Source organism: Galeopterus variegatus, unplaced genomic scaffold (assembly GCF_000696425.1).
Source record: "Galeopterus variegatus unplaced genomic scaffold, G_variegatus-3.0.2 Scaffold2142, whole genome shotgun sequence".
Lineage (NCBI taxonomy): Eukaryota > Metazoa > Chordata > Mammalia > Dermoptera > Cynocephalidae > Galeopterus > Galeopterus variegatus.
In genome coordinates this window covers 196938-215476 of record NW_007728253.1, presented here as the reverse complement: position 1 = coordinate 215476, position 18539 = coordinate 196938, and the positions used below count along the sequence as shown (strand labels likewise).

The 18539-nt window shown below is 38.0% G+C and overlaps 1 protein-coding gene across 4 annotated transcripts in view; it reads right to left on the bottom strand.

The window, feature by feature from the left end:
• PIP5K1B (phosphatidylinositol-4-phosphate 5-kinase, type I, beta) overlaps positions 1 to 18539 on the bottom strand; it is a 195788-nt gene that overhangs the window by 64650 nt on the left and 112599 nt on the right. For 3 of the 4 annotated variants that reach the window (XM_008580661.1, XM_008580663.1, XM_008580664.1), the window contains 2 exons: positions 8757 to 8912; positions 4529 to 4673 (listed from right to left, as the gene is read on the bottom strand). In XM_008580661.1, coding sequence (XP_008578883.1) covers positions 4529 to 4673; positions 8757 to 8912 — 301 coding nt within the window. Of the gene's footprint in view, positions 1 to 681; positions 981 to 4528; positions 4674 to 8756; positions 8913 to 18539 lie in introns of those variants that run through there. The other variant, XM_008580662.1, reaches the window with a different exon arrangement.

Here is an 18539-nt window from a genome sequence, read left to right as displayed (position 1 = left end):
AAAAAAAAAAAAAAAAAAAAAAAAAAAAAAAAGAATAGACTTCTTACTCAGGAAGAAAAATTCAAGTATCAAAAATTCAGAACTTAAATCCCACCATTTGACTGGGAAGTTAAGTGTCCATGACAGGTTCTCACTGTTCACGTGATCTGCATGCTCTACCACAAAACTGCACAGGGGAACTTGGAAATATATAATCACCATGTTAAATATATTCATTTGACATGATACTATTTTTTTCTTTGCTTCCTAGTCAATTTTCAAAGTACGCTTAAAAAAAAATGAATTGCTATTGGAGTTTTTGAAATGATAAAGAATAATCCTTAAAAAAAAAAAAGGAATAATTCTAAGAGGCAACAAGTTTCCCACTGCAGTATATAATTGAGGTGTGGAGACATCCAGGTGCTAATCAATACCTTGCAAAGTTGAGTCTAAAAAGACTGGCAGAATGACAACTGCTAGCTGAAGTATTTACAGCTTATTTTAGCATAGACATGCACAGCATAATGTCAAAATGGGAAAACAGACCACTTAGCCTGGCAGGAAAATGATTCATACATAAAGAAAGAAAAAAATCTCACGTGAATTATAACATCAATATTCAACACATTTTCTGTCTTTCTTTTTTCAACACGATTTCTTTCTAGACTATCTACATTGGGCATTAAAACTCAGTAGGCCAAATGAAATTTAGAATAGGGTCTATTTATGGCCTCAAGAAACAACACATAGGACAAAAAAGAAATAACAGAAATAAAAATATGACAATTTCTTTTCGGTTTGCTGGTGAGGTCTCTCAATTGAATGATGAGGGCTGGGCACGGTGGGTCCGGGAAATAGGGACACTGACTCCCAGGAGTTCTCATGCCATTACGTCTCTTCAGGGTTCTTTGGTGCCTTTCTGCCTCTTTTCCATATGACTTCCTTAAGGCAGTGATTAAGATCCGATCCTCTCGCATACATCAAGGCTGAAAGCAGAAACCCTACAGGAGCAGGCAGATGACAGGTCAGGTGATTGAAGCAGAGGATGGGGATCTGGAGGGTCCAGGGCTCTCCCCTCTAGCTGATAAATGCCAGGAGGAAATGGAACCAACTGGTGCCAAGGCTAGTGATTTTTCAAAAGAATCTGAGTATTTTAGTGATGCTGCTTCGTTTTTAAATATTAGCAACTTTAAAAAGTATCCTGGGTTTGCTGAAAGGCTTTTTGTCGGGTTATATCCCATTGGTGGGGGACCCACTTGGCTGTGGCCCAAGCTGCAGTGCTGCTGGTGATACCAAGCTTCGTTTTTAAATATTAGCAACTTTAAAAAGTATCCTGGGTTTGCTGAAAGGCTTTTTGTTGGGTTATATCCCATTGGTGGGGGACCCACTTGGCTGTGGCCCAAGCTGCAGTGCTGCTGGTGATACCAGTTCAGTGGATGAGTCCCAGGACTGCCAGCCCATAGCCCACTCCCACAGCCTTTCCAGAGACTTTGTAAGCACTCAATCCCCTGGATTAAGTCCCTTTTTACTTAAAATGGAGTGGTTTCTGGTTCTTGTAACTGATCCTTGACTGATAGCAAACTACAACTTGGAAATACAATGCCAAAAAAGATTTATTTAAAACAATTCACCTCAAAAAAAGAAAAAAAAATTATAAGTAACTGATTTTTTAATTTTCCCCATCCAAATCTATATGCTAGGCCAGATTAGCATACTTTTTTATGCCGATTATTTAATTGTCATAAATAAAAGTACCAAGAATTAAAGCACAGCTCTGGGAGCATGCAGAGGTGGAGCACGCAGTGGTAGCTTCCAGGCTGGCCAAGGACTGGGAGTCAGGAGGAGGCCAGACCCTGGGGAAAACCTTACAAATACCCAAGAGTTTAATACCTCTGGCCAAGACACTGGATACTGTACCCCCACCATTCCTGCCACCATAAAACAAACAAAAAATACTTTTATTTTTGTGCTGAAAATTTCAGTAAATGACTTAGCACATCCGATTATATGACCCTGATAATTATCACTGTAGCAAACTGTAAAAAAGCACCATGGCTTCACATGATAATAGTTTCTGACCTTGCTAAGAACTTCCTGCAACTTTCCAGCTATCTTTTGAGCTATTTATATCTGGGGGCAAAAGAAGTTTATACAGACCATGTATTTATCAGCTGCACCACACAGATAGAAAAAAAAATTGCTGCTTGGCTAATTTACATATCAAATTTGAACACTCAAGTTACACATTAATATTAGGTATTATACATTAATAGTCACTTTAAATTTCTCCAATTCAAGGAAGCTTACAGAATCAAATGACTTTTACACAGTTCAGGCAAGTTAAATAATTTATAATGGAACCTTATTTGTTGGCCCTTAGAGCAGAACAATCCAAACTCAGGCCCAGCTGAGAACGGTGGCTCACCTTCACTTGTTCTACTTTTCTGGACCTAGCGTGGCCACATAACCTGCTACCTACCTAATCGTGTATCTTCCCACGTGAGACAGGAACAGAAACAGAAAATAATTCCTGTAGCAGGTCCAATTACCAAACTTGACTTGCCAAAAGACCAGGCTAGACTCTATAGATAGGCATACATTAAAAATGAATCTACCGTACTGATCCCTCTCTGTGGAAGTGAACCTAGTTGCTAGCCTAGAGGTGACCTACGGCATAAGAAATATTTCACCTGCGTAAATTTGATCTTAATTCTTCAGAGAGCTAGGTTTCACCAAGAACTAGTTTAACATTCAACAGATAATTATCAAGAGCCCCTACCCGTTAGTCTCTTTCCTGGAATTTAAATTAGTTATAAAGCTGCATATAGAAAAATAGAAAATAAAACAGTGAATCCTATAGACAATGTTGTGATCTCTTTGTAAAGATGTCCTTTTATATCACTAGAACTGATGTTCAAGAATATTTTGTGTAAAAAGAGAAAATACCTTTTTACCTAAAAAATCTCAGTAACCTACCCCGTACTTAAGTCCACATTAAATGTTGGAGAGCCACTGTATTAGTTTGCTATTGCTGTAGAATATTTTGTGTAAAAAGAGAAAATACCTTTTTACCTAAAAAATCTCAGTAACCTACCCCATACTTAAGTCCACATTAAATGTTGGAGAGCCACTGTATTAGTTTGCTATTGCTGGTCTAAGAAATTACAGTAGTCCCCCCTTATCCATGGGGGATATGTTCCAGGAACCCCAGTGAATGTCTGAAACGGCTGGTAGTACTGAATCCTGTATATATTATATTTTTTTCCTATACATACATATCTATGATGAAGTTTAATTTATAAGTTAGGCACAGTAAGAGATTAACAATAATAACTAATAATAAAATAGAACAATTATAACAATAAACCAGCACCACTCTTCTTGTGCTTTAGGGCCATTATTAAGTAAAACAAGGGTCACCGAACACAAGCACTGTGATATCGCGACAGCTGGCCTGATAACCTAGCAGGCTACTAAGTGACTCATGGGCAGGGAGCGTCTACAGTGTGGAGATGCCAAACAAGGGGAGATTCATATCCTGGGTGGGACAAAGCGGGACAGCATGAGATTTCATCACACTACACAGAACGGCACCCAATTTAAAACTTATAAATTGTTTTTTTCTGGAATTTTCCACTTAATATTTTCAGACCATGGTTTACGATGGGTAACTGAAGCCACAGAAAGTGAAACCACGGATAAGGGGAGACTACAAGTTTAATGGCTTAAAACAACACAAATTTATCACCTTACAGTTCTGGAGGTGAGAAGTCCTAAAATCCAAGCTGTTGGTAGGGCTGTTTTCCTTTGCGGAGGCCCTAGAGGAGAATTCATTTTATTGCCCATTTTAGCTTCTAGAGGCTACCTGCATTCCTTGGCTCATGGCCCCTTCCACCTCAAAGCCAGCAGCACAGCACCTTCAAATCCTTCTGTCTCTCTCTGACCTCTGCTTCTGGTGTCACATCTCCTTCTCTAACTCTGACCCTTCCGTCTTGCTTTTTTAGGACCCTGTGATTACATTGAGCCTATCTAGGTTATCTTAGGACCCTTAACTTAACCACATCTGCAAAGTCCCTTTTGCCATATAAGGTAACATACTCACAGGTTCCAGAAATTAGGATGTGGACAACTCGGGGGGGACATTATTCTGTTTACCATAGTCACTAAGGTCACACATAGGAAAAGAGAACACTAAAATGTCTTTGCAGTTATCTGTGTAATATTAACCAAGAGTGCTTGCTTAAAAAAATCCATTCATAAGAAATTACTAAAATAGAAATGATAAAAGATTTGTCTTCTTCCATAAAGTAAGTTATATAATTTCCATATGACATAATTATTAATTGTAAAGAAAAAACATGAGGGTTTTCTTTCAGATGTACTTTTGCCACAGTAAAAACCAAGCATGTTCTCTCTCTCCTGCTTACCAGGCAGGTGGCAGGCACATGCTGGTTGTTAGGGACAACATGTTCTCATCCAGAGATACCGGCTGAGGTCTGACGTTGATGTGGTAACAGCCTGCTTGGTAATTTGATCGCACTAATATTACCTGTTTGAATAAAGCGTAGTTCTGTCCTGTGGATCATGTTCATCGACATATAAGGAAGAAGATGAAATCGTGGTCGCCAAGGAGGCAGCTTCAAACAGCGATGGAGTGCTCGGCACCAGGTCAGGTCTGCGTCGGCATCCCAGGGCTGGGTAACAAAAGCAACACACACACTCACCAATCTCAGTAATAAATGATGCTTTAGCATCTATAATAATCTAAATGAGTCAAAAGCATTCATTTTACATACCAGGCTGTAAAATAAATTATGAATTAACCGTGATCTTCTGCACTACAAGTAGAAATGTAAAATAACTTCTTGCAAACAGGTTAAACAGAAAGGAAATTGCATTAATTTACAAAATGGCTTATGGAAATGACATTATAAACATTCCATTAAAAGCCTAATAAAGCGATTTACCATTTCAAAAAGGTGGCAAAAAAACCCTCCTAGGTATCTAAGGGGATAATTTGACAGAGATTAAAAGGATGACAGGCAGGAAGCCTGCTTTGCCCTTTCTGTAACAGATACAGAACTACGACTCTCAGTTTAGATCTAAGGACTCAGATTTTTCAAGAGCTAGGAAACAAATACTTCAACAGACCAGCAGTCAGCTATATCTGAACCCCATTTGAGCCCACACATATCTTTGGACATTATCTAGGGCTTTTCTGGACATTATATTTCAACAGCAAGGCTACCTTTATAAAAGTGAGAAAACTATTATTTCTTCTTTAAAACTTAGGGACCCATGAAAATGCTTATGCAAGACCCTTGTCAGGAAAGAGCAATGTTCCAGGCTGAGCAGTGACCCATGCCTATCTCTCTGTGGGCTCTATGTGGACTGTGTTTCATCATTCCCTAGAACTGAATTAAAGCAGTTTGTAATAAATACAATATAACCTAAGGTGTTTCTAGTATTCCTTTATAGCCACAAAAATTCGAAATTAGGTATTTTCCGTGAGTAAACAGAAAATGACCCTTCTAGGCACTATCACGTGAGTGTGAAGTTCTGGAATTTGGATTTGAAGGGACCTAGATAGTGAGGTAGAGAGGCATGGAGGGAAAACAGGGACAGCACGGGAAGGGGTGGACTCTTGCCTAGGAGACTGGACAGCCCATTAAAATGTATGGATGGTAGAGCTCTGCCTCCGATTCAGGTCCAAAGAACTGCCACAATGAAAACCAGATGATGACCACATAGAACCACCAAGAACCAAAGTATTCAACATACAAAAATTTGAAAGGCTTTAATTTAATGTGACACCTGGCTTATAATTTTCAATAACTTCTCATTAAATAGACAAATATGAAACCTCTCAATAACATTGAAAACGGGGTCTGAAAAATAACTTGACTTTTGATTCCAATGAATTGCCACTAATTATAAGGCAGATGGAGCTGGACTTTGAACAACTAATGCAGACTTAGGTCGTGGGCATAGCCAGCTTTACTTCATCAACCAGAGACTACCTGCATAACATAATATAGAAAAATACAGGCTGGCCAGGTAGCTCAGTTGATTAGAGTGCAGTGTTATAACACCAAGGCCAAGGGTTAAGATACCCGTAAGGGTCAGCCACCAAAAACAAACAAAAAAAACCACTATCGGTCCAGTGACTCAGTCCCAGGTCATACTTCATCGAAACATTGGGTAGCTGACCCCTCAACCCCTGAGGAACAGCACTGTGAGACAGAGAACTATTTCCTCATGCTCCTGTATCGTTCAGTCTTTTTCTAAAACCAGTGTGGGAGGCAGAATTCTAAGATGACCCTCAATGGCCCACACCCTGGTATGATCTCCCTTTGACTGTGGGTAGAACCTGCAAGTATGATAATATTCCTTTGATTATGGTATATGACCCAGCAAAAGGGATTTTGCAGATGTAATTAAGGTTACTTTGAGTTGATTAATTTTGACTTAGCTAAACGGGAGGTTATCCAGGGGGGTGTGACCTAATCACATGAACCCTTTAAATCTGGGTCTACAGGTCAGAGACAGGAAGTAAGTGATTCCAAGTGTTGGGGGAGACTCACTTGCAGGAAATTCTCCATCTGAAGATGGAGGGGGCTGCATGGCAAGGAATGTGGATGGTCTGTAGGGCTGAGCACAGTCCTTGGCTGTCAGAAAGCAAAGAAGAAGGGGACCTCAGGCCAACAACTGTGAGGAACTGAATTGTGCCAACAACATGAATGAACTTGGAAGAGGATTCTTCTATGTGCCTCCAGATAAGAACTTAGCCCAGCTGACACCTTGATTTCAGCTTCTGAGATCCTGAACAGAGAACCCAGGTGAGCTGTATATAACCAGTCTTCTGATTACAGAACTGTCAGCTGATAAATGGGTATTATTTTGAACTCTTAAGTTTGTGGTAATTCCTTACATGGCAAGAAAAGTAATATAGCCTGAACATTCTGAGAATGCCAGAAAACAAATGGTTAAAAACTAGAGTGGAAATTTGGTGATGACTTGGTATACTCTGAAAGGGGAGGTCCCCAAGTATAGGGCATTATTCCACTTTTTTTTTGGTGGCTGGCTGGTTCAGGAATCTGAACCCTTGACTTTGGTGTTGTAACACTGTGCTTTAACCAACTGAGCTAACTGGCCAGCCCCCAAGTACAGAGCATTATTAAGAGGCCAAACTTTGAGTAGGAAGAGGACTGTAAAAATAAACTCATTTTATAATAGCAAGTTACATTTTCAAAGAATATGCTCAATAGGTTTTTCTTAGACCTTCAGAGACTGTTTCAAGTATAGTATCTCTAAATTTGAAGTAACATGTCCAACAGTTCATCTGAAAAAAGCACAATATGTGCACTACTTCCTATTTTTCCAGACTTTCTGGATACCGTGTAGTGTATTTACTATACTTTTCTCTCCAGATTAACAATTAGACTCATTACTTTAACTTTAGAGGCCATATTGAGCATACTATTTGAAAGTTTAATAAAGTCTAAAAATAAGTTGATCCCGTTTCCCAGACTGCAGTTGCCTGTAGTTTTACGTGTATTATCAGAAAACCAGATAGTATGGTGGGGGAGGCACCAGTGCAGGGTAGCTTAGGGGAAGTGGGTGGCCTGCCAGGAATTGGAGCCATCAAGTCTGGGGGAGGATTAAGGGGTATTCATTAATTTTTGGTGAAATCACTAACTCTGGGTAAGATTTGGTTTAAGGCAAGATGAGAAAGAAAGTAAGCCTATGGATAAGAGCTACAGAAGAAGGGGATTGGAATAACATCCTATTCGACAGACTCTGAAGAAAAGAAACCCCTCAGAGAAGATCTTATCTTCTACAGGAAGTAGAAGACATTTTCAGAAAATGTTGAGATTCTCAAAGGAATCTATTGATAGAAAAACCTAAAATGTCACTTCCCCTCATTGGATTAGAAGAGAAAAACCAAATGATCAACTCAACAACTAGAGAAAAGCATTTGATAAAATTCAATACTCATTCTTGATGAAAATCTTTAGCAAACTAGGATAAAAAAGGAACTTTCTTGCCCTGATATGGTTATCAAATACAGCAAACTTCTTTTTCAACAGTGAAACATTAGAAGCATTCCCTTTAAAATCAGGACAAGGCAAAGCTGCCCACAGTCACCACTTCTGTTCATCATTACAAGAAAGCAAAAGGTATGAGGTCTGTGTAGTAGCAACAAACAGCCAGAAAACCCAGTGGTGAAAAAAAGATACAACTTCGAAAGACAGAAAAAAAAAAAAAAAGATCTATGTTTATATTTCTATATCCCTCCAAGGAACAAATCTAACCAAAGGTAGGTACACATGGCATGCAAAGACAATATTATAAAACTTTTAAAAAACTTCACTAAAGAAGACATAAATAAATGGAGCAATAACTTATTGCTACATTGTGTGTGTGCATGTATGTGTACGCATGTGTGTTCATGCACAGAATAAGGTCTAGTGATAAAAACAGCAAAATGCTAGTATTCGTTATGATCAGGTAGCAGGATTATGGATTTTTTTCTTTTTGAATCTTTTAGTATTTTCTAATTTTTACCATAAACCATAAATTGTATTATTTATGTGATATTTGAAATGTACATGAACTGTGTCATCCTGTGTGTATCCTTTTAAAACATTTAATTGACTTCATTTCTTAGAGCAGATAGTTTCTAATTTTTCTACTGACTGTAAATTTACATTACTTGTATAAATAAATCACAAGAAGTTTTTATTTCTTTTTTTAAAAAAGTGACATATCTTTACCTTCTTCATCAAGGCTGCTAAAACTTTGTCCTTCGGTCAGCAAATCTCGCTTCTCATCCTGCCATTCCTGGCTAACTGAGGACACAATCTCCTGTGAGGTTGCCTTTAAGGCAGCAATGGAATTGCACCGTTTCTTGGAAGGTGAGGCCTTCAAAGCTAGATGGAAGGAAAAAGGAGAGACAAATAAAGACACTTATTGTAAAACTGCATTAATATTTTATTTATAAAATTAATATTATTTAATATGTTATTAACATTTTAGTCATTGAGTTGAAGGCAGGAGTCTTATTTTTTATATGTATATGTGTGTGTACGTGTCCATATATATATGGATATGGAAGGGGAGATGAAATTGTCTGTATTTGGCCATATTATCTGTCCAAAATAACTTGATTTATTTATTTATTTATTTTTTAAAATGCATCTATTTATTCAAAAATTATTTATTTAGGACCACTACAATATTGAATAAAACATATTCCCTGCCTTCAAGAACCTTATACTCTAATAAACAACTATAGTCATGTGCTGCATAACAATGTTTCAGTCAACAAACTACAAACTGCATATATAATGGTGGTCAGAGAAATAGGCTTTATACAGACTAGGTGTATAGTAGGCTACACCATCTAGATTTGTGTAAGTACACTCTATGATGTTTGTACAATGACAAAATCGCCTAATTTAAACCAGAATATCCGAGAATAAGAGTCAAAAATTTCTCTCCAGATTTTGAAATAAAGTCTTATTTGAAGTGAAAGTGAAATGTTTTGTTGCTAAAGAATAATTTTCCCTCCTCCAAACAATGTGATTCTAGTGCTGGGAGAAGGCTGAGTGGGTTGGTAGATGCAGATTAAAGTACGGAGAATTCTCATGACCCTAGTTTTATTAAGTTGGGACTGGGAATTTCTAAACATGCTAATGTTTAATCTGATACTCATGTTGCCCAATTTAGCCAAGTTACTTCTGGTTGCTTTTTCTTTCTGTGACTTTCCACTGAAAGTTCCTACCCTTTGGGTCTTTCTAGGTCATAGTTACATCAGATATATAATTCACTCCCGATCTTTGTCCAAACCACATTATACAACTTCAGAAGTATGTTGGCAACCTGAACCAATGAAAACGTACTTCCCCATCAATCATGCTTGCTGGAGGCTGTGACTCTACACAGGACACATCAGGGGAAGCTGCTTAAGCAGCAGCCAGACCATCTCAATTTATATTCACTCTTTGTTGCAATAATTCTGCTTGGCTTAATACTGTTAGAGAATTTCCTTGGAGGGTAGGGGGAGAGGATGGTTGAGACTTGTTTATACTTTCCCCTGAACTTGTTTTTGGCAGCATCTCTCCTCCTTTGGAGGTTTGCATAAAGGGGTAATCCCACAGCAAATGCATTAGAGTAATTGTGTTGAGCCTTGGGAATCTCAGAGCTTAGATTACACTGCTCACCTGGGGCCTTCCCACAGGCAGCTTGCAAGAACTTAATTGGAAAAGGACTTTGGGACACACCTCAGGGAAGAATAGAGGGCAATCTCTTCACTTAAAAAGAAAGACAGGCTTATCTATCCCACGAGCAGTCTTACAATCATAATACCATCATCATCAAAAATAATGTTTGTAGAGGGCTTTAGAGTTTGGAAGCCAGCATTCACACTGCAAATTTCAAACTATGCACATATGTGAGGTAGGCAGGCCCTCATAGGTCCAGAAACTGAGAGTAGATAGTTCTGACTTGTTCAAGGTCATAGAGCTAGAAAGCTTGAACTCCAGGTGTGTTTCTTTTTTTCTTAAGTTGCCTAATTGGTGGTTCATTTCCTAGCTCTTTTTTTTTTAAATTATTTTTTATTTTTTAGAATAAAGAGATAATTCACTACCTCTGGACCAGTGGTGTGTTTCTTTTTTTCTTAAGTTGCCTAATTGGTGGTTCATTTCCTAGCTCTTTTTTTTTAAAATTATTTTTTATTTTTTAGAATAAAGAGATAATTCACTACCTCTGGACCAGGCCATTTCCTAGCTCTTTAGCAATTTCATTTCCTAGTGAAAGTGGGGGAAAAAAGATAAAACTAATTTGTTTTTCCTTGAGAGGATGAGATTTTGCATGTTAAAAAACTGATCAAAATTGTTTTTAATGATAGTTAAGTGACCCAAATAAGTCTTGTTTTCCTCAATTCCCCATTCTATCAAATAGTGGTCAAGCTTGTTTTACAGGTCTGAAGAAAATATTCACACACTGGCTTCTGCCTTAACATTGTATTTGCTAACTTTTATAAACCTTTCATAAACTCCTGCCTTTCAATATAGTATTTGAAAACTTCTAAGTCAGAGGATCTCAAATGTAATTCGGGGACCACTAGGGGTCCCTGAGACCCTCTAAGGAGGTCTGCAATGTTGAAACTATTTTCATAATAATAAAGGCATAATAATATTTGCCTTTTTCACTCTCATTCTCTCACAGGTGTAAAGTTTTCCAGATGTTTCATGACCTGTGATATCCCACACACTGAATTCAGAAGCAGAATGTGAGAGTGCAGCTATCTTCTATTAAGTCAGACATTAGGAATTTGAAAAAACAAGTAAAAGAATGCCACTTTTCTTATGAAATTACTTGCTTTGAAAAATATATTTTTGTAATTATTTTTATGTTAAAAATATTATTTTTTGATAATATTGACTTACTTTTTTATTGTTACCTGATAAGAATATTAACTATTTAGAATTTTTCTCAATTTTAATTTCCAGTATGTGAAATATAGATAGCTAAACCCCACATAAATAAAAGCTCTTTGGAGTCCTCAATAATTTTTAAGAGTGTAAAGTGGCCCGGGGACTAAAAGGTTTCAGAATTGTTTTTCTACATCATCGTTCTTAGGTCAATGCTAATTCTCCAAACTGACAAACAGCTGTGATCAAAAGAATGTTGGTAGCATCAAGGAAACATGAATTTATAATGAGGGGAAGATGCTCAGGGGAGCTGTGCTTGTGGCTTTTAATGGAGAGAGGGCCAAAAGCCTGCAAAAAAAATTAGTTCTCTGTTCATTATTAGCTTCACCCATAATGAGGAGCAGAGAGGACCCAAAACAAACCTCTAGCCAAAAGACAGCACCTAAAGAAAGAATTTACTTTTACCTTACATGGTGACTTTCTTCCTTTAAATGAATGATCTAAGCCTCTCACTCAGCAGATAATGACTTGGATCTTGCAGAGAGTGAATGCTTCGGGGACTTTTTTGACTGGGCAATTTTGAAAGATGGTTTGGGTTGCTGGCTACTTTCTTTTGTGTGACAGAAACTCCTTGACTTGTCTTTGGCTAAAACATGTCTTATGCTAATTTCCAGACTTAAACGTTCTGCCACTCAACTGCCTCTACACTTTACTATTTTTCAGCTCACCTATCTGCCATTCTGGAACCTACTATGTTCATTCCTACCCCAAGGCCTTTGCATGTGCTGTTCCTTCTCCTTGAGATGCCCTTCCTGCCTCTCTCCTTAATGAACTTTGGTCTATGTTGTCAGGACTTAGTTGAAATATCCTTTCCTCTGTGAAGCTGTCTTTTGGAAGAATTGGTCTTATTTCTTTCGGTGTACCCACAGTAATGTATGCAAAACCCTATTAGCGATTGCTTTATTACATTATAAATCTGTTTCATGTTCCAATCCCTGACTCAAAAGAAGACTATTAAATTACTGGAGGATGGAACTAGTTAAATTTTAAAAGCTTTCAATATTATCAGTGCTTAGCATAGTGCCAGGTACATAATAGGGGCACAAGGGTTTGTTGAATGAATGCATTATTATTGTTCTAAAATCTTAGGATGGTTAACTTTTGCACATTATTGAGGCTTGATTCATGTTGTAGATTGCCTTCTAGAGAGTTGTAAAATTTGTATTCTGAGAGTATATATTTCTTCATATTGGTTATACTCGTTTAAAGAAAAACATTGCCAATTATTTAATTCAGTTTTGTATTTATTTTGGTTTCTAGTGAAAATTGATATTTTAAATGTTTATTGGCTGGTTTTGTTTTTTTTTGTTAATTTCCTATTAATATCCTTTATCTGTTTTTCTTTTGCAGTATTTGTCCTTTTTTTATTGATCCTTTGCCATAATTATTACAAGTATTTCCCATTTCTTTTGTTTGCTTCTCAAATTTTTTCTTTTTCTTTTTTTTCCTTTTTGTCTTTTCTCGTGACCGGCAACAGATCGCAACCCTCAGTGTCGCGCCCGTACCGGACTGGGACCGGCAACGGGATCGCAACCCTCGGTGCTGCGCCCGCCCCTCGCTCAGCCAGTGAACGGGAACCGGTCTGTATGTGGGATCCGAACCCTCGGCGGGAGCGCCACCGCGCTTCCCAAGCGGCGCACTGTAGCAGTGCACCACCGGGCCGGCCAGGATGGTTAACTTTTTAACAAGTAACTTAACTCATAATCTATTCAGAAACTAAGTTTTAGTACTTTATATACATTATTTAGGAAGAGAATTCCAGTGAAATCTCAACATAATGGTGACTAATATTTCTAGAAAATATTTTTTTTGTAGACATTATTACATTGGCGGCATGACTCGATTTTGGGGTGGGATTGAATGGAGTAAAGAAAGTTAAAAAAACTGACCTGAAAAAATAAACTTAAAGACCATGTACTATTTTCTCGGGGGGAAGGGAAAGGGGCAAGTTCTTCACTTACAAAGGAAGTCTGCCTTTAGGCATCAAGGGCTTTAAATTAATCATAACTGATAAAACATCTTAAAGCTGTGTTTTAAAGTGTCAACATTACTAATTAAATTGTTACCCTTTGAAATGGTGGTATTAGTTGAAAATTCCATCCATTCATTGCATTATTCATCAGGTAATAATTGAGTGCTTACCACGTACCAGGAAATGTGCTAGGTACTGAGAATACTTGTGATTGAACCAAACACAGTCTCTGTTTTGAAGGAATTTAAAGTCTAGTGGGGAACACAAACAGCTCATTATAGCACAGAATGGTTAAGCACCAGCTAAGCTAAGACTTGAAGGAAGACCAGGGGAAGGATGGAAAGAGCGTTGCAAGCAAAGGGACAAGCATGGGTACAAATGCACAGTTAGCCTGGAACATTTAGGGTAATTGCAAAGAGTTCAGAGCTGCTGGAGCCAAGAGGAGAGGGTGTGGTATGGAATGAGGCAGGGAGAGAAGTCGCAGGGGTGGAAAAGAGAAGCCACATCTCAAAGGGAGTCAGAAGCCAAGTTAAGAACTTTGTGCACTAGGAATCCATGGGGGGGCTGGCCCGTGGCTCACTTGGGAGAGTGTGGTGCTGATAGGAAACCATGGAAGGTTTTTTTTTTTTTTTTTAAAGATGACTGGTAAGGGGATCATAACCCTTGACTTGGTGTGTTCTCTGTGAGTCTGTTCGAGAGTCCCCATCCCATCCAACTTCACCACACTGCAGCTAGATGGATCCGTTTATAATACAAACCTGCTCTTGCTAATTTCTGGTTAAAACCCTTCCATGCTAAAAAATACTAATAATAAGTTTAAAAAAAAAAAAAAAAACTTCCCAGGATTCCTTACCACCCCCCCCCCCCCCTTTTTTTTTTTTTTTTTAAAGATGACTGGTAAGGGGATCATAACCCTTGACTTGGTGTGTTCTCTGTGAGTCTGTTCGAGAGTCCCCATCCCATCCAACTTCACCACACTGCAGCTAGATGGATCCGTTTATAATACAAACCTGCTCTTGCTAATTTCTGGTTAAAACCCTTCCATGCTAAAAAATACTAATAATAAGTTTAAAAAAAAAAAAAAAAACTTCCCAGGATTCCTTACCACCCCCCCCCCCCCCTTTTTTTTTTTTTTTTTTTTTTTTTTTTAAACTTATTATTAGTATTTTTTAGCATGGAAGGGTTTTAACCAGAAATTAGCAAGAGCAGGTTTGTATTTTAAACGGATCCATCTAGCTGCAGTGTGGTGAAATTGGATGGGATGGGGACTCTCGAACAGACTCACAGAGAACAGCATGGGGGCCACAACTTTACTTTATGCAAAAACCCAAAAAATAAAAACTCCAAAGCAAAATACACAGTGGCTGAATCAGGAGAGGCAGTGTGAGAGAAGGGGATGGGCCCCGAATATTTCAGAGTGTTGGTGAGTGACTGCACGTGGGAGGTAAGCAAAAGAAAGGAGTCAGAGGATGATGCCAGCGTGTCTGGTTTGGGTAAATGGGTGGACGGTGGGGCCTTCAGTGAGATGTGGACCCAGGTAGACAGGCAGGCTCAGGGATGGGGGGCAGCCAAATTCAACTTTGGACATGCTGAGCTTGTGGAATCTGGTGGACACTTAAGTGGGGAGGTTGGAGAGGCAAGGCAATTTGTTAGAGGTGGGGGAGTGATTGTAAGTACTCAGATCATAACTGAAACTGTGGGAGATTGGGAAATTACCCAGAGAGAGGTGTACAAGGGAAAGAGACAAAGTCAGAGCCTGGACCCCCACAAGTGAGAATATCTCACAGAGAGCCGACATCAGTGGTCTCAAATACTGTAGAGATGTAAGAAAAGACTAGAAGTTGTTCAATGGCTTCAGCAATGATTGTTGACAACCTTAAAAAGAACATGTCAGTGGACTAGTGAGCCCAGAGCCAAGTGCACTGAAGAGTAATGAGAAATAAGGAAGTGAGACAGCAAGCGCATCCAACTCTCAAATGGGGCGATTGAGATGGAGGAGAAAGATTACACCAGGTACTGGAGAGGGATGTGGTGTTGAGGAGGTTTGTTTTAAGAGAGAATGAACAGATGGATGGAACCAGAGAGAGAATGAATGGTTCAAACTACACTGAAGTGGAGGTAATCTCTAGAGGGATCTGTCCTGGATATTAAAGAGAAGACGGGAATGAGCACACATGTCACGACACCCTCATTCATTCAATGAATACTCATGTACACCAGGTGCACCCCAAGACCCATCTCCCCCTGCACTAGGTACAGCAGTGGGATACAGCAGTGAGTTTACACTCAAATGAGGGAGACAGGCATTAAGCAAGATAAATAAGTAAAACCTATAGGATAAATAAGTAAAATCTATCATATATTAGATCATGATAAATACTAAGGAAAAAATAAAGCAAGGAAAGTGGATGGGAATCACTTTTCCACTGTGGCAGGACTGCAAACGTTATCATTGCTATTCATGCGGTAAACAAAGGCAATAAAGTACTTGAGTGTGCTTAGAGGTGGAAAGACTGTATTCAATAAATGGTACTGGGACAAGAGTTAATTACTTGGGAAAAAGCAAGGTTAAATATACCTTGCTTCAAACACCAAAATAAATGCTACATAGATTAAAGAAAAAAAAACAACATAGAAAACATTAATCTATAAAAAGTAAAAGAAAAATATGGGTTAACATTTATCTGGTTCCCCAATGGTGAAGTGCTTTGTAAGTATAAAAATGACTGAGAGAAAAAAAATGATTCCATATAACATCAAGAAAATGAAACAGGAAAAATTTAACAAAACTGCAACTTTTACACTGAAAACTACAAAATGATGTTGAAAGAAATTAATGAAGTCCTAAATAAAAAGAAAGACATCCCATGTTAATGGAATGGAAGACATAATATTGTTAAAATGGCAATACTCCCCAAATAGATCTACAGATTCAACATGATCCTTATCTAAATACCACCTACCCCCCCCTTTTTTTTTTCCCGCAGACACTAACAAGCTGATTATAAAACTCATATGGAATTGTAAGAAACCCAGAATAGACAAAACAATTTAAAAAAGAATAGTTGAAGTATTTATACTTCCTGTTTACATAACTTACAATCCAAAGCTGAAGTAATCAAGACAGTATGGGACTGGTATAAGGGCAGGCATATTGATCAATGGAATAGAATTAAGAGTCCAGAAGTAAATCCTTACATTTGTGGTCAATTAATGTTTAACAAAGGTACCAAAGTAATTCAGTGGGAGAAAAGAACAGGTTTTTCAACAAACAATGGTGGGACAACTAGATAGCCACAGGCAAAATAATGAAGATGAACTCTACCTTGCAGCATATACAAAAAAGTTAAAGTGAATTATAGACATAAATGTAAGAGCTAAAACTATAAAACTCTTAAAAGAAAACATGGGAATAAATCTTCATGAGCTTGAGTTTGGCAATGGAATCTGAGATCACACCAAAAGCACCAGTGACAAAAGAAAAAAAAACAAACTGAAGTACATCAAAATTAAAAATTTTTGTGCTTCCCAAAATACTATCAAAAAAATAAAAAAAAACATAACCCACAGAATGGAAGAAAATATTCGTAAATCATATATCTGATAACAGACCTGTGTCCAGAATATATGAAGAACTCTTACAACTCAACAATAGACAAATAACCTAACTAAAAATGGGCAAAGGATTTGAATAAACAATTCTCTAAAGAAGATATAAACTGTCAATAAGCACATGATAAGTTGTTTGACATCATTAGTCATTAGATAAATGCAAATCAAAACTACAATGAGATACTGCTTCATACCCACTAGGATGGTTAAAATAAAAAAGACAGTAACATACATTGGTGATGATGTGGAGAGACTGGAACACTCATATGTTGCAGGTGGAATTGTAAAACGGTAGAGCTCCTTTGGAAAAGTTTTGTAATTCCTCAAAATGTTAAATAGAGAGTTACCATCAGACCCAAAGATTTTACTCCTAGGTATATGCTCAAACAAAATAAACATATACATCCACACAAAAACTTGTACATGAATGCTCAGAATAGCATTATTCATAATATCCAAAAATGAAAACAACCCAAGTATCCATCAACTGATGAATATATAAGCAAAATGTGGTATATCTATATACAATGAAATATTATTCAGCAATAAAAAAGAATAAAGTACTGATATATGCTGTGACACAGATAAACCTTGAAAATATGTTAAGTGAAAAAAGCCAAACACAAAAGGTCACATATTATATGATTTCTATGAAATGTCCACAATAGGCAAAACCATAGAAACAGAAGATAAACTAGTGGTTGCCAGGGGCTGGGTAGAGGAGGGAATGGAGAGCAACTGCCAATGGGTATTGGGTTTCTTTTTAGGGTAATGAAAATGTTCTAAAATTAGGTAGTGGTGATGGTTGCACAACTTTGTGTACTAATAACCTCAAAACTGTATTCTTTAAAAGTATGAATTTTATGGTATGTGAATTATATCTCAATGAAGTTGTTATAAAAAATAGATTATGAAACCAAAATGGAAAATATCAATCAGTTTGACTACCTGAGAAGTAAAAGACTTGTTACATTAAAAACATGATAAACTATACAATCTGGGAAAATTTTCAACACATGCCGTATTTTATGGAATTGAACTTGCCATTGATTGTAACATTAACATATATGCTACTAAGAAAGAAAAACTTCCCAAGATGGGCAGTCTCATGGAGTAATCTTGTGAAAGCTGGGACATTAAAGGGTTACATCCTCTACCCATCTACCAGGGGCTACAAGGAAACTCATGTTTCCAACCTTGGCACAGTGTTAAGGGAGTGCTATGGGTCAAATCCCCAAAAGTTCATGGATTGGAAACTTAAGAAATCCAATTATGGTATTCAAAAGAAGGGGCCTTTAGGGGGCCGGCCCGGTGGCGCAATGGATAAGTGCGCCGCTTGGGAAGTGCGGTGGCGCTCCCGCCCGAGGGTTCGGATCCCACATACAGACCGGTTCCCGCTCACTGGCTGAGCGAGGCGCGGGAGTGACCCCGAGGGTTGCGATCCCGTTGCTGGGCCCTGGTCCGGCAAGGGGGTCACC